This window comes from Simochromis diagramma, unplaced genomic scaffold, assembly GCF_900408965.1.
Source record: "Simochromis diagramma unplaced genomic scaffold, fSimDia1.1 OVJJ01000387.1, whole genome shotgun sequence".
Taxonomy (NCBI): domain Eukaryota; kingdom Metazoa; phylum Chordata; class Actinopteri; order Cichliformes; family Cichlidae; genus Simochromis; species Simochromis diagramma.
The window spans coordinates 8,037,659-8,052,805 of NW_024387152.1; the positions used below are offsets into that span (position 1 = coordinate 8,037,659).

The 15,147-nt window shown below is 40.8% G+C and overlaps 1 protein-coding gene across 2 annotated transcripts in view; it reads right to left on the minus strand.

Annotated features, from left to right (window-relative positions):
- The window catches only part of celsr3 (cadherin, EGF LAG seven-pass G-type receptor 3), a 112,856-nt gene that overhangs the window by 28,396 nt on the left and 69,313 nt on the right, over positions 1-15,147 (minus strand). For both annotated transcript variants that reach the window (XM_040047298.1, XM_040047297.1), the window contains 6 exons: positions 9,835-9,976; positions 7,721-7,841; positions 5,807-5,990; positions 4,638-4,739; positions 4,441-4,535; positions 3,863-4,072 (listed from right to left, as the gene is read on the minus strand). In XM_040047298.1, the coding sequence (XP_039903232.1) occupies positions 3,863-4,072; positions 4,441-4,535; positions 4,638-4,739; positions 5,807-5,990; positions 7,721-7,841; positions 9,835-9,976 (854 nt within the window). The remainder of the gene's footprint in view (positions 1-3,862; positions 4,073-4,440; positions 4,536-4,637; positions 4,740-5,806; positions 5,991-7,720; positions 7,842-9,834; positions 9,977-15,147) is intronic.

Here is a 15,147-nt window from a genome sequence, read left to right on the forward strand (position 1 = left end):
AGAACACGAGAATCTGGTTCTGGTTGAGCAGATGAGAAGTACGCTGCATCGTCACGCCGTTTGTCTGGCTGCTTTGAGCACAACTGTGATAAAAAATCCAAGCTAAGTCCTGACCCCAATTAGAACAAGCTTCACCACTGTCAGTGCTCCCATGTCATTGCTTTTTTACGGAGAATTGGTGACTATGGATGGAGGCCTCTTAGAGATTAGTCTGGACTGCACAGCCTTGCAAGAAGGGCTGAACAAAGAGAAATATCAGTGGAAAAGAGAGAAAGAGAGAGACAGGGAGGATCCCTTGCAGTCAGACCTAATAAAGTACTGCAGTGTAATATATTGCTCTGGGGAGAAAAGAAAGGAAAAAATAACATATGACACAACCGTCAGGCAAACAAGGTACAAGTACATGCAGTGCAGCATAGAAAGAATGCATGAATTGTTGGGGGAGATGAAGAAAGATTCAAGAAGAGAATTTGTGCATGAGTGAGTGAAAAGAGGAGAAAAAAGAGAGAATAAGAGAGATGAGAAGTCACATGCAGAAGGCACAGAGGTAGGGAGGTGGAAAGTTGCGATGAGATGGAAAAATGGAGTGAAGAAAAGGATTGTTGGGGGTGGGAGAAAGGACAAAATGAACAATGTGACGGTATCATAAAAAATGGCATTGTTCTAGTTTTTTGTGCTCCCTTCTTATCATCCGTTAGAGGTTATCGAGTCACGTACAGCATTGCCTGTATGTGACTACAACTACTTTTGAAGACCTCTGTGCAGTAAATGTTTCAGCACGTGTAGTGAGAGATTCTGACTGCTATGAATAAATTATCCTCTGAATGAAAATGCTTGCTGTTCTCTTAGAAAACACGCCCAGTTAAACCTCCATTTGCACTTAGAGAAAACTGGAAAATTGAAAATTGGAAAATTGGCGGCTCTTGAGCTCAACACCCAGCGAGAGCCCATATAAACTTTATTGAAAAGAAAGAGGGTGAAGGGGGGAAAGAAAAGGAGAGTGAAACAGTATAGAGGCCACGGATGACGGGAATCCAGAAAGAGAGATTCACAAAGGCAGCATGGATGACGGAGAGAGAAAGACGGGCTATCTTTTTTTTGCAACATGCAATTTTGAAAAATTGTCTTTTTCAATTCAGCTCTTCGGCGATTCTTTCGCTTCATTTAAGAGAAACTACAAGTACATTTTAAAGATTCTGTCGCTGTGCTGTCACGTACTTGACAAAACGTGAGCCCCAGCCGTCTCCTATCAGTACAGCAGCATTCAGATGGATTTGATCACAGCTTGAACATGAAAGGTTTTCATCTTCTTTCGTTCACTGCTACATACCTGATGTGAAAACTCTACTTTCCTCCCCGCTTCCCTTCATCTCTGCTGAAGCCACGGGGCTCTATTACCGCCGCTGGGTTACTATAGAAACCGTGTTCGGCATTACCTGTTCATCTTGGCCTAATAGCTGCTGTTGTTTAAAATGATGTGTCAAGTATCATCAGATATAAATTTTCTATTGTTTAGAAGAAGAAAAAAGAGGTCGGCCTGTAGCTTCCCTTTAGTGATGCCATAATAAACCAAAAGCTACCTCATTACCTCCAGATGCAGGCAGCACAACTGTTTTACAGCCAGAAGCCGAGGTTACGAGTCAGGTGAGCCGGGCATTAATGTGCTAATGTGGCAACACACCGTATAGCGGCTTTGTGACACTACAAACCAGCTAACCAATCACGAAGCCCTAATGGCCGTGTTTCTGATTTACTGTCAGGTTAAATGAAAGGACAGGCAGGAAAAGGTTTTTGTTTTCTCTCACTCTAGGACATCATTAATACTGCTGCTGAGTTGCCATAGCAACTGTGTGTGTGTGTGTGTGTGTGTGTGTGTGTGTGTGTGTGTGTGTGTGTGTGTGTGTGTGTGTGTGTGTGTGTGTGGACTGTGTTTGCTAAGATACCTTTTGAGTGCCACAACAAATTCATATACACAGGTTTAAGACGACTTTATAAAAAGAAAAGTGAAGGGAGGATGAAGTCTTACTCCAGTGTGTTGCCGTGCACTTTCTGTCTCCTAGCCACCAGATTTGTGGCTCAGATGTAACAAAAAACCAGCACCTTAAACTCAGACTAGTTCAAGCGCGTTATGCAGAATCAGTGGAGTAACAAAGCAAATGTCACTGGGAAAACACTGGGGGGGATCGCATTACGGAACTTTAACATCTAAATAGGCACAAATGACATTTTGTGCTCAGACTACGGGAGAATAAAATACAACCACTCACTTTCTACTGCTCACGGTTACCATCGGGTGGCTAAAAATCCTCCCTGTTAGCATGAACTATGAATCGCATCCTGCTGTCTGCTGTGGATACTGTACTGGAGAGAAATACATCTTTTTATTGCCCACTAAGGTCCCTAATTAAAGTGAATAAATCACACCCTGGCTGAAACATTAAAAAGCAGGAGCCAACTCATCAGTTAAAGACATAAGAGGGAAAAATGTCGTGAGGTTTCAATTAATAACCATGAGAAAAATCGCTTGTTTCTAGCAGAAATCCCACATTATACTTTACGACTCTTACAACCGTTTGAGTGACATGGAGAGAAAATTTTCCAGTGGGAATTACAATTTAAATTCACCTCATGAATTACAATAAGTGTAACTACCGCAGTAAAGTATTATAAGCGAGTGAGCTGTCAGTTTCATGTCAGCGAGCAGTTTGGAAGGCTGAAGCTAGCAGGAGGGGTCCTGCATTCCTGGATTCTTCAGCCACTTACTCGTGATGTATGGAACAGGAGCAGCTCATTCCTTGTCAGCTGAGTTTGATATATAAGCTTAAATATTTATGGCAAAATAAAACAGAGATGTCTGGTTACCGCCTTTATGTCAGAATGCCAACAATTTTTAAATTATCGCCTGTCAGCTGGTGCATCCTCAGCTGAAGGCGTCGGCATCAGGTAAAACAAGAGCCTGTCAGTTAATATGCGGAGATGACGCGCTGCAATACTTCATGAGTTACTGTCACCGCATCACCATAGCAACATTACTTCCAAATTTCTGAGAAAAGACATCTCGTTGTAATATCTAGTCACTGGGTCTGTACCCCATAATAGTAGAGTGTATCAATCATAGCTAGAGTTTTAAATAACAGCAGCTATTTTATGTCCTCTGGGAGATTCTGTGCAGATTTGTAGTTGCTAGCGGCAGGAGTATAGTAACACAAAGATTTTAACTCGCAACTTAATGTTTTATTGTAATATTTAATTTTGCACCAAGAGAGCAGATATTATTAATAATTTCGCATCATATTCACGAGGTCATTTAGAGTAGTTAGTTGGACGCTTTCCTTAGTGATCCGCTTGTTAAGTTACACTTAAATCTATTGACATACTGATAAAAGCTGCCAATAAAATGAGATTTAGAAAAACTTGATTTTCACACATGAAAACACCCCTTACTTTTACACCTGGATTCTTCCAACAACCTTTCACAGCTTGCACTTCATCTGTATTTTAAACAGTCCTGCTTTTGCTCACTAAATGCAGCATTTTATCAATATACCTAAAAGTTGTCCTTGAACTGCTCATGATGGTGTTCGTTGTATTGTTTGTATCGTCTGTGTGAATGCTGCTTTCCACACTTTTTCCATGACGTCACTTAGATTTAGATCAGAAAGGATGAATCATCAAGAACCAGTAAACAGCCCTTGTTAATGCAAAATGTCTTCCTTTTTTCACAACACCTGCATCCTCATCGCATCTCTCCTCCCCAAGTACTGATACATCAGTCTAAAATACACAGACTCAAGCAGAGTGTGTCTTTGTAAAGACTCTAACAGGAGCGTATAAAGGAATTTTCAAAATATGTAATTTTTACCTCGTTGAAGTACGCGTCCTGGGTGGCGGTGAGTCCGAAGCCACTCTGCTGGGTCTCAAATGTAAGTAGGCGTGACAGCAGCCGCTCAGCTATCTGCAGGTCATTGCCATAGAGCCGGGTGGTAGCCTCGGTTACATCACGGAGCTGGTGGGCAAGCTTCTTCTCCATGATGGTGTTCAGCTCTGTCTCGTTGCGCTCCAGGGAATCGAGCTACACAAACATCCAGACGCGGGAAAAATATTTATTGAATGAATGAAGAGATTTAATGCCAGATGACATATTTGCATGCGTGAGCATTTCAGCTGTCTGTCCAACAGGCAAATCTGTCCTTGAATAATTTTCAGACTGAAGAATTCCTTCAAGACAGGAATTAAACTGGAAATCTCTGAGAAAGCGTTCCAGCTGCATATTAAAAATATTGGTTCCTGTTACTGTTTAAAAATAAATTAAATTAAATTAAAAACTTAATTGAAATATTCCTGCAGGAGAAATTTAGATTTTAGATGTTTAGAACAAACTTTTAATGGAGTTAAAAAGTGAATTAGTTATTGTATTACTGTCATTAGCGGTCTACGTACAGCAGCACTGAGCTCCACAAATGGAGGTGAAGTGCAGTTGCAAAGGTCCGGCTCCAACCAGCCTCTCTCGGCATCACAGTGTCTAATGGCAGCACCTGCAAAGAGGAGAAACATGAATTTTTTTTAAATGTCTCCTCACAATGATTTGGCATGAAAAATCAATGTGTTTGAATGCATTTGTGTTAATGTTTACAGACCGACAGAGCCTTTGGGGCAGGGCACCGCGGCAGGCAGGTTGAACTTGGTACGTGGCCACCAGATCCCCTGAGTAATGGTCTTTGGACAACCATCATAAATGACTGCGGGAGAGAGAACACCAATTAAAATCCTTATCAGCTCAACAACCTTTTCCATTTAAAATCATGACAAAATATGACTCACAATGTAAATACATTTTTTTTAAAAAGTTTTTCTTTTGACTTGCGGAGAAAAAAATTAAAATGATTGTGAGAGAATAAAACAGCAGCGTCTCACTAAAAGAAGTAATTACAAGTGAAGACGGTGGAACTGACAAAGAACAGGGGAAAAAGGGAGAGAGAATCAACTGGAAGCTGTTAAATAGACGACGACTATAATTAACAGTTTCTTTGTGTCTCTGGGCTCAGGCAGAGACTTGACAAACATGACCATTTTTAAAAAGATGGAACAGCGGAGAAACAGGAATCCTGTGATTACACAATGGAAGGTAAATAGGGTAAAAGCTCAGTAGTGGCTCATTATTGTCATTCACATGTCTTTGTCTCTACAGATGATTTAGTCTAAAGGCTTTTGAACCCATCCTAAAAATTATACACCTTGTTTAAAGTCATCTGGAGTTTGCCACCAGTCTACTGACAGTCCCACAAAAGATACACGGATGATGAAATTGTTTTGACAACTTTTGGGAACTACGACTTCGCAGAAAAGGTTTAATACTAAATCCAACTCGGAACAAAAGCAGCTGATTTTTTCATTTACTTGGTTTTTATCAATGGAGCTGTGACAGTGACACACTTTTAACATAAAGCAAATCGTTTTCTACGAGTGATTCACTCCCTCACACTAATATTGCCTTCAGGCAGTTTTTAGAATTACTGAAGTTTTTTTATTTATTTATTTGATTTTTTTCACCCGCAAGCGGTGACGCCTCAGATATGATACGGAGCTTCACATCAGCAGATGAATGAATGAATGATGTAGCCCCCTGTTGTGTAAACAGGAGTAATCTCAACAGGCAACAGTGAGATGCAAAAATATGACAATAAACACACACACACAGTTCAGAGCCCCCGCTGGTGCTTGCTTCTTTTTCTTTCTTATTTCTTTTAAAGAAAATAAGCTAAAAATAAACAAACACAAACTCAGTTGACCTGCTTCTTTTTCTCACCTTCACAGCCTGAGTTTGTGACCTCAGCAAAAGGGTTGTCACACGAGTTGCACTGACGACCAATTACGCCAGGCCTGCACTGACACTGTCCTGACTCTGGGTCGCATGCCCGCGAGAAGGACCCCACTGGGTAGCAGTCGCACGGCAGGCAGGTGTCCGAGTTTCGCGGACGGAAGTGGAACTCCTGAATATACACATGGACGGACACATGAGTCTCAACCGTACAAACTATCAGCGTGTTACAATTACATCAGCGTGCATGACTGTGAGATTTATACAGCGAATCAGATGGGGAGCCATGTATAAGAGAGAGTTGAAGAGCATCAATCAATGCATTACAGTTGATGATTTAGTTTGCACAGCTTGGGAATACAGAGGATATTGATGCCTTTGCCTCACACACCACTAGAGATGACGACCCGCCTGGTCTCTAGAAACAATTTGTGGCAAGTGTTTGCAGGTTGTTACAGCACCAAAACTTTCTTGTGATTGCCTTGATCGCTAGCAGATTGCCAAAGTTGTCTGTTGTCTTCCAAGTCTGGAAGACGCTGAATTGTCTGTGTACCATCAAGCGGTAGTGGAACTTGGAAGTAAGAATGTTCACCTTTAAAACAAAAGCTGGCTCTTTACCTCTGAAACCAACACATTTCAAAAGACATAAAATTCCCCACTTTCTGTTTGCGTAGCACTCTTCACAGCTTAGCAAGTAGTTGCAGACAAGTTGCAGACATCTTCCCAACAGACTATGATTGGGTCACTCACCAGTCTCCAGGCCTGTGTAACTGCAATTTTAGTAGTTGTTTTCAATGCATCTGCCAGATACCTGCAACAACCACTTGCATCTGGTTGGGAATTATACATTTTTCCCTAGCAACTGGTGGTTGCCAGGCAGGTTGCCAGCCAGTGTCTAGGCCTATGTGAACGGGACCTAACTCTGCAGTAAGGACAAGAATAATACCAGGTTAGAGGATGATGGTGCAGCATCACCAGTGTATGTAATGTAATTCTGAAGGACTTCCCAAAGTAACTGTTAATGTATAGAAAGATAAATCTGTTAAGATCTCATTTTAAACCTTACTTTAAGATATCGACTGCAATACTTGCCTCGACATGATTGGCACGTAGGCTAAATGAAAGCATTGTTGTGTTAGCACAACAATGAGAAGAATAAAGTAACTTCAAATTGAATCTAAATTGTTGTTAACTACTTTGTCCGGGGTCAAATCAACATGGTGATCGGCTATAGAGAAAAGGCACCACATTTCCGACACACTCATTGTTTATGCCACCTACACACTACTTGCCAGCTGGAATTCAATATAGAGATTGTTCAGTAAAACCTCCCAATTTAACCCTTGGACCCCGATCTGTGATCATGTGTGCTTCATGTAGTCACGAGGTGTGGATTTAGGGGAAATCACACAGATTAAAGATTATCTTCAGGATTAAAGCCTAGATAAAACAGGATTCAATATAGCAGCTACAGAGGAGTATATCAATACACGTGTATTTACGGATCGGAAATTTCAATATCTATGGATGATCAACATATCGTGATTGCTGTTATATATACATCTGGATAGCCTATCAACCTGAGAGGCGTTTACTGGGTGGTCTGCAGATGATCAATTTACTAATTAGGTATTTTTAATCTAAACAGCATAAATTTTAAACATGACAATTTTAAATATTTGGTTCCATAGCAAAATGTGTTGTAATTACTTTTTGAGCAGCTGCAGGATTTAAGTAATACAACAACTACCCATCCATTCATCTAATTTCTTAACACCTTATCCAGCTTAGGGACTATGGGAGGAATATCCAGAGGAAACCGACACACCCAGAGGGAAAAAAAGTATTTCTACTACCTTTCACAACATCGTTGTATGTACTTTGTGTGTTTCTCCTGGTTACCTTGCACTGACACTGTCCGCTGGTCTTATTACAGTCAGGATCGAAGCCTTTATTGGTGTCACAGTGGCACGGTCCACAGGTTGGAGATCCCCACCAACCCCTGGGACACTGATGATCAATCCTACACGCACACAGAGACACAGAGTCATTAACACAAGATAGATCAGCTAAAAGAGAAAAACACCAACTGAGCAACACAGCCTGTCAAAAACTTTTAATCGCTCTTCAAAGGATTCAACATTCCCTCTGATTTCCAAATAATTGGTGGGAACAAAGAGATGAAAGAAACAAGTATGAAATGAAGGAAGCAAAGGTATGGATCGAACTGGGAGGAAATATTAATACTGGCATGTGGAGGTAGATGTACAAACAAAGAACTTGCACTTTTGCTGAGACACAGAAACAAGATATGATTATACACAATATATCGATTAACTTTTGACAATAAGGTTTACAAGGTGCATTAGACTTCCTACATAGCCACAAACTTTAAATGTTTCTTATTGCTGGCACAGCCACACTTTGAACAGTCGCATATTAAACAGGAAAGCCTCCTTCACCCATTTAAAACATTTATTAAGCTCACCGATTCGTTTTAAAACCTGTTTTTTCAAACTACTAAACTGACACTGAATTTCAACTCCATAAAAATAACTTTTTTTTATGTTCACTACACTTCTCATTTGCTCACATCTCAGCTAATGTGCTTTCCTCCTAAACTCTAATGTCTAGCGTCTAATGGTTCACTGAAGAGATGAGTACTTCTCGCAGTTAATGCAGACTGTTGTGCACATCTCTTAATTGCACCTTGTGGAAAGTCTCGGAGAGCAAAATTCAGATGTGAGTGATTTGTAACTGAATATCAGGGTTGACTCTCCCTGTTGTGTATTTTTGGCAGCTTAAATGCAAAATACTTTGTCTGATCATAACTCAGGGTGCACAGAAACAAAGACAGGGCCTTAAGCGGAAGCTGCTCCAGCTGTGCTTTGATGAATATATGCCTTGTAGGGGTCTTTCCTAAATGAGAAATGTGTTCAAACTGGCAAGTCATTTAAGATTATTTTTCACGTTTGCTTTAAAACAGCTAAAACTTTTAATTTTTAGATGTTAGTCTGAACTTTTGTTCTATAGGAACTGGCTCATTATTGTGATATGGATATTGGTAAGCTAGGCTCATTCATGACCCGGGAAATACATGTATGCTTTTAACATTATCGATGCATTGTTTTGCAGGGAACCATTACTAACAGACCTAGAGCAGCAAGATTTACCTTTGCAGAAACCTTCATGCAAATAGCTGTCAATCATCACCTAAAGTGACGATGACAGACAGAAGTAGTCCTCTATAAAATATAACAAGCCCACTATGTCATTTCACTCGCTAAAATGAATAGTACTTTAAAGGTACTCTGATGAGGCATAAAAACCTGAATGATATAAATCTGCAAATAAAAGTAGCCATAATATAAAATGTCGATCCATTTCTGATGTTATCATCCTTCAGTGCATGGTGGCAACTTAAAAAAAAGGAAAAAGAGGTACTCTCATGACCACCTATGGTTAATGAGCCATATATGTGTGTGCATGCATATGACTTGTTGCATAATCTTTGTAAAATTATTATAAATCCAGTCTTAGTGCTGATTTAATTTTCATACAACTCTCACTGTCTGGAAAAACTTTACGATATTTCATTTGCAGGTGAAAATGTGTGTCTTTGTGAAAAACACACCAGATCAAAGATGTTCATCTGGGACAAAAGCTCACACAATGAGCAGCTCATGAGATAAATCTTAAGCTGTGTGGATTTCACAGGCAGGAAAGAGGCGCGGGGTCAGGTCAGAGTTACGGTTACTTCACACAGTTTAACATAACCACAGATAACCTCTGAGTGTGTGTGTTTTGACTTGAGACTCCGCTCATCCCACAGTGGATTACATGGACCGCTGGAGATGTGGGGCAACAAGGCTGAACTAAAGCTACCAAGACACGCACATAACTGAACAGAGCTTAAGTGGGCTAGAGACTACAAAGAGTTGTAGTCTGTGTTGGCACCTCGCAGGTAACCCGAAGTTCAAATGTTACATCAGTTGCGTGGGCGTTTGCCTGTGTACCTGTGCTGGCAGTATTGCCCGTAGTGGTTGTCTCCGCAGTCACAAATGTATCCATGGGAAGAGGTGGGCTTCCTGTGGCAGTGAGCCTCATTCTCACATGGATTCAGATGACAGGCGTCAGTGCAGCTTTTCCCATAATAACCTGAGAGACACAAAGAGAGATGTCAAAAACCTTCAGCACAGTAAGAAAACTTGGTTCTTAAATGTTTTTTGTTTTGTTTTGCAGGTTATATTAAATAATATTTTTGATTAAATTCACTGGACATGTATCTTCCACCTGAGCAAGTGGCACATCCTTTAAACTCTATGGACACAGGGAGGAAGTCATAGGCTGATTAACCCTCAATTTTATTTGCTATAATAACTTATAAGAAAAATTATCAGGAGACTTGTTATGCATATTTAAGTGGGTCTAAGCAAATATCCATTCATCCTACTGCTACCTAAATATTAACACTGAGTATGTCCAAGTTTTATTAACGTTAAAAAACTGATTTATTTTGGAAACAATCATCTACAGAAAAAAAAAGACAACCTTAGTGTGTAAAGAACTTCCCTTCCAAGTAATTTGATGAAATAAAAGCAGAACACAGCAAACACTGAGATCTTAATATGCAGTATGGCGCTGCGTCTTCCATCTGTGTACCACACATAATAACCTGTCAACTCGCAAGTAAACATCTCAAACATCAAACAGCGATTATCACAAATGTCATTCTCCTGACGCACTTCGGCTGGGCGAGCCACTAGAAAACATGCCGCAACGGTGCATTGCTACACTGTCAGCCGCTGAAACACTAACATAGCGCTTCTTCCTTTTTTTTTTTTTTTTTTCTGAGTTCAAAACAAGTACAACAGTCGCATCAGGAAAACATTCCACTTGCTATACGGCAATATATATGCACGTCAGGTGTGGAGGAACCAAGACATGTTGATGGGAAGTAGGCTACTGGAACAAAGCATCCATGGACAACGGCTGATAATATAGAACTGATGCAGAGATGCTATTATGTATCACATATGCCGACCCAATGAGAGGGTATATGCCACACATGTGAGAACTATGGATGAGCAGAAAGCCAACATCCAAACTCACCAAGAAGTACCTGGTAATAACCACACGTGTCACCATCAAATGCAAAATATATCACTGTTCACACTGCTGTTCTGCACAGGCGTCAGTCCTGTAAGCCTGCTCATCACTATGACTGGATACAGATATAAATTCAGGACTGGAGTGACCATCAGTCACCTCACACTCACCAATCCTCCTCATCAGGATCGATAGCGAGGACATCAGGATGCCATTTAGCCTGGATAAGTGGGTATATTTTGGTAATTCTGGCCAAATGGTAAAAAAGAGAGAGAAGATTACCTGGACTGAAGGGGTGGAGCCACCAGAAGGAGGAATAGCAGATATGTGGGACAGCTACAAGTACCTGGGTATCCCACAATCCAAGGGGAACCATGATAAAGATGCACAAAGGTCAGCCACAAGTACTTCCAGAAGATAAGACGGTTTTAAAAAGCCAGCTGAATGGTAGGAATAAGATCCAAGCCATCAATACATCCTCTCTACTGCTCAGCACATACCCCACTGTCGTACCAAGCTGGTCACAGGAGGAGAGAGATGCCACTGATGTGAAGAAACAAAAACTCCTCACAACCGGAAGTCCAGCACCCTGAGGCTCTATGAGCACTGCAAATGGTGAGGGCGAGGATTAGTGAGTGTCAGAGGCACAATCCAGAATGAAACATGGAGCATCTGTGAATATATCAGGCGCCCAAGAAGAGCTGCTCCAAGAACGCCTCAGGCAGCTGAAGACAGACGGTGAGGAACAGAAAGAGGAGCAATCTACATGACCAAGGCCCTGAATGGGATGAACCACTGACAAACAGAGGAAGTGGCTGACATCAAGAAATCTTACCAGTGGCCAGAAAAGAACTGCTAAAAGGACAGCACAGAGGCTCTGATCACGGCAGCACAAGAACAGGCCCTAAGCACCAGACGCATAGAGGCAGGAGTCTACCAAAGCAGATAGGACCTGCAGACTGTACTACTTAGTAGCAGGATATTTACTGTATGTGGACCTTGCGTGCGCACTGAGGCACAACCAAGCAGCTGAGATAGCGTACAGGAACATCTGTGCCACTTATGGACAACAAGTCACGTGCAGAAAAACTAAAAGCAATATAATGTCACTGGAAAACAAAGTGTAAATGTCTCTTTTTCATAACAGCACAGAAATGTGCTACATAAAAAGCAAAGACAGTACACTTCAACACAGCTGAACAAGCCACTTCAACAACACACGCGCACACTCCCAAGGTATACTTGTGTGCAACATGAGGAACGAAGCCGTCATACACTTCAATGCAATCCCGAGACACTCCACACAAACACACCCGCCTCTTATATGGTAATACAGGCCAGCACATAAAAACCCCTCTTTAATCTAATGACTAAAGCTGAGCGCTTTATGCATATTTTGCAGTGTATTGAGCACAAATAGTGAAGGCCTCTCACCTAGACCTCTTTTTAAATTAAAAAGAGCATAATTGTGCTATTTAGTCATTAGGGAGCCTTTTTTTTTAATAGGGGGACTTAAATATTACAGGACTACTCAATGACAAAAAAATCTACACTCACGTGAAGCCAGAAATAAAAGCAATGAATTTAAAATAAAACATTCCACAGACTCAAATGAATAATAAAAATAAAACTAAGATTTGCCTGTAATAATTAATAATGAATCCAACTGATACAGCTGGGTTTTTCCTTCTCAGGGGATTCTCGTCTGCAACTGTGGAGCCACAGAAAAATCTGCCAATATTTTATTATTTGAGGTTTCATTTACTTAACATATATTTTTGTTTAGCAAGGTTGTGGTTATCAAATAGACAGAAATAACATGTAAATGCCTGGATTTCTATCTAATGAGGTAGCACAGACTCATGCCTTTATTGTATGTGGACCTATCGTGCATTTGTTTATGGCTGCTGTGGGAATTAAAGGTCTTTGCTACATTAGGCATGTTAATTACTAATAAACACAACGTGAAGCCGAGGTTGTCATAAACCAAGGTTTTAGAAAATCTAAATTCTTACCTGACAGCATTAGAGAGTCAAACAATTTGTCCTCACCAATCAGTCATGATTGATTGCTTGTACAACACAAACACAGACAACTTGTTTTCATCATATTTTATCCAGAGCTCCAGACCGATCAACAAATCTCTGCTTTCACCTCGTGTCTTAAGCCAGCTTGGCTTTCAGGCCCTCTTTTTAATTTACTGGCACAGAACAGAAGGACGTCTCTGCAGATCGAAGTGTGACTGGCTGATGTGTGCGTGCAGCTTGTTGAGGTCTGCATTCCTCTCAGCGAAGCAGACAAACATGTGCAAGGTCTGCTTTCACTTGTCCGTCTAAAGAAAATACAGAAGGCGCTTTGCTTTCAAGCCTGTGGCCTTGGCTTCTGCTAGTACTCAGTATTCACTTACACCAGCATTCAAATGAATCCTTTTTCAGTAATTCCATGGCCTTCTAATTTTTTCTGCTCTCTGTACATAATCAAACCCAAACATGCTATATAATTTTAAAAAAACAGACACTAACCCAGCTTCATCTCCAAACTTCACACAGTGAAGCTAATTGCAGCCATTGTTCAGTTTCCAATTATTCATCTCACAATTTCTTCTAACAACAAATGCACAAAAACATTGTGCCTATTTTCTGTCTTCTCCACCTTTAATTTTATTGTTCTCTACGTCTGTTGCTTTTCTTGAACACACACACACATTCACACATAGGTACACACACACGTACACTCTTCTATCAGCACTATACATCTTTACAGTTTCACCATGGCAACAGAAAAAAGGGAGACGACAATGGCCTTGGCTGTTTTCAGATGCGTATAATGACACTGGCCTTCTCGACACAACACGAGAGCGAGAGAGAGGCTCGAGCCTGAAGAACAAAGAGTGGCGTGCATGCGTTTTTCATCTTTCGCAGTCAGGGTGCAGGAGTTTGTTTGAAAAGTTGTGCTTCTCGAGCGCTACACACATTCAGCGTGACTCAGAGCTTCGCGTCTGACTTTCCTGTAACACAACATCAGCTTGACTTCTCCACATGACTACAATCAGGAAAGACCAATGAGTCATCTGTTCACTGAACCGTCCATTCATCCTCTGTGTATCCAACTGTCTTCTCTGACAGTGGAAAGATTGTGCGTGTCGAAATTTCCCAAACAAAATGTTCACACTGAGCGCCGAGCTCAGTAACTATGTGACAACGGCGGCTCACGATGAAAGAAAGAAAGCACTCGTTCAAATATGCACTGAACTTTTAGTTCGGTTTGTGCTGTTTTAGTTACATGTTTTAGCAGGAACCTTCTGTGCAAAGGCAACCCACTGTGCCCTGCTGCATAGCATCAAGAGGTTGACAAGCAAACACGACTGAAACCCCAGTGTCGTCTCTCTGATACAAACTGGTCGTGGAACAATGCCAAAAACTGAACCGGAGCCAGGCAGATGTCAGCGACGTTTCCATAGAGATCACGTGATACTGTGTCTTTGAACGTGAGAGATATAGATCAGTTCATAACAAGGAAGAAATTGCATTTATCTTTTTGGGGTTTTTTTTGTAATACACAGATGTGTATTACAACACAGTTAAGCTGCCGTTTTATACATTTAAGTTCTGTTTCATTTGCTGCATGGTGAACTAAATGAATCAGACTCTTACAGTTATCCTTACTCTGGTCATGATGTTACCATCATAAACTCGGGATCAATCAAACGACAAGTCAATTAGTTCAGTCATTTCAGTTGTGGACCCAAAAGCATGAAGCTGTGTGTGAGAGTTTGATTCACTGCTAATGAGTTTGTCTCTTTTCAAGAAACTTTTTTAATTTTGTTGTATTCTACTCTTTGTCTCTTTATTGATTAAAAACAAAACAGACTCTCTCTACTCTAATTCAGACATACAGAAGGAATGAACCTCCTTCTGTATGTCTGACCTCCAACTGGCATCACCGCGACCTCCACCATCTTACTCAAACTTTCATTTGAGTATGTATTTTTTAACCATGATTAGACATCTAGAGAAGATCTGCACCCGATAGTTTTTCAATGTAGAAATATTTGCTGGGTAAAAGAAAGCATCAAGAGGAGGCCATGAACACCACACACTGACGTATGGCCAACCCTCTAGCTACCCCACAAAAATCAATGAACAGTTGTTAAAGTCATTAATTTCTCCTTTTCTATCAGAGCTTTCTGCAGAACCCTTTCACCATGCTATTGTTCCCAC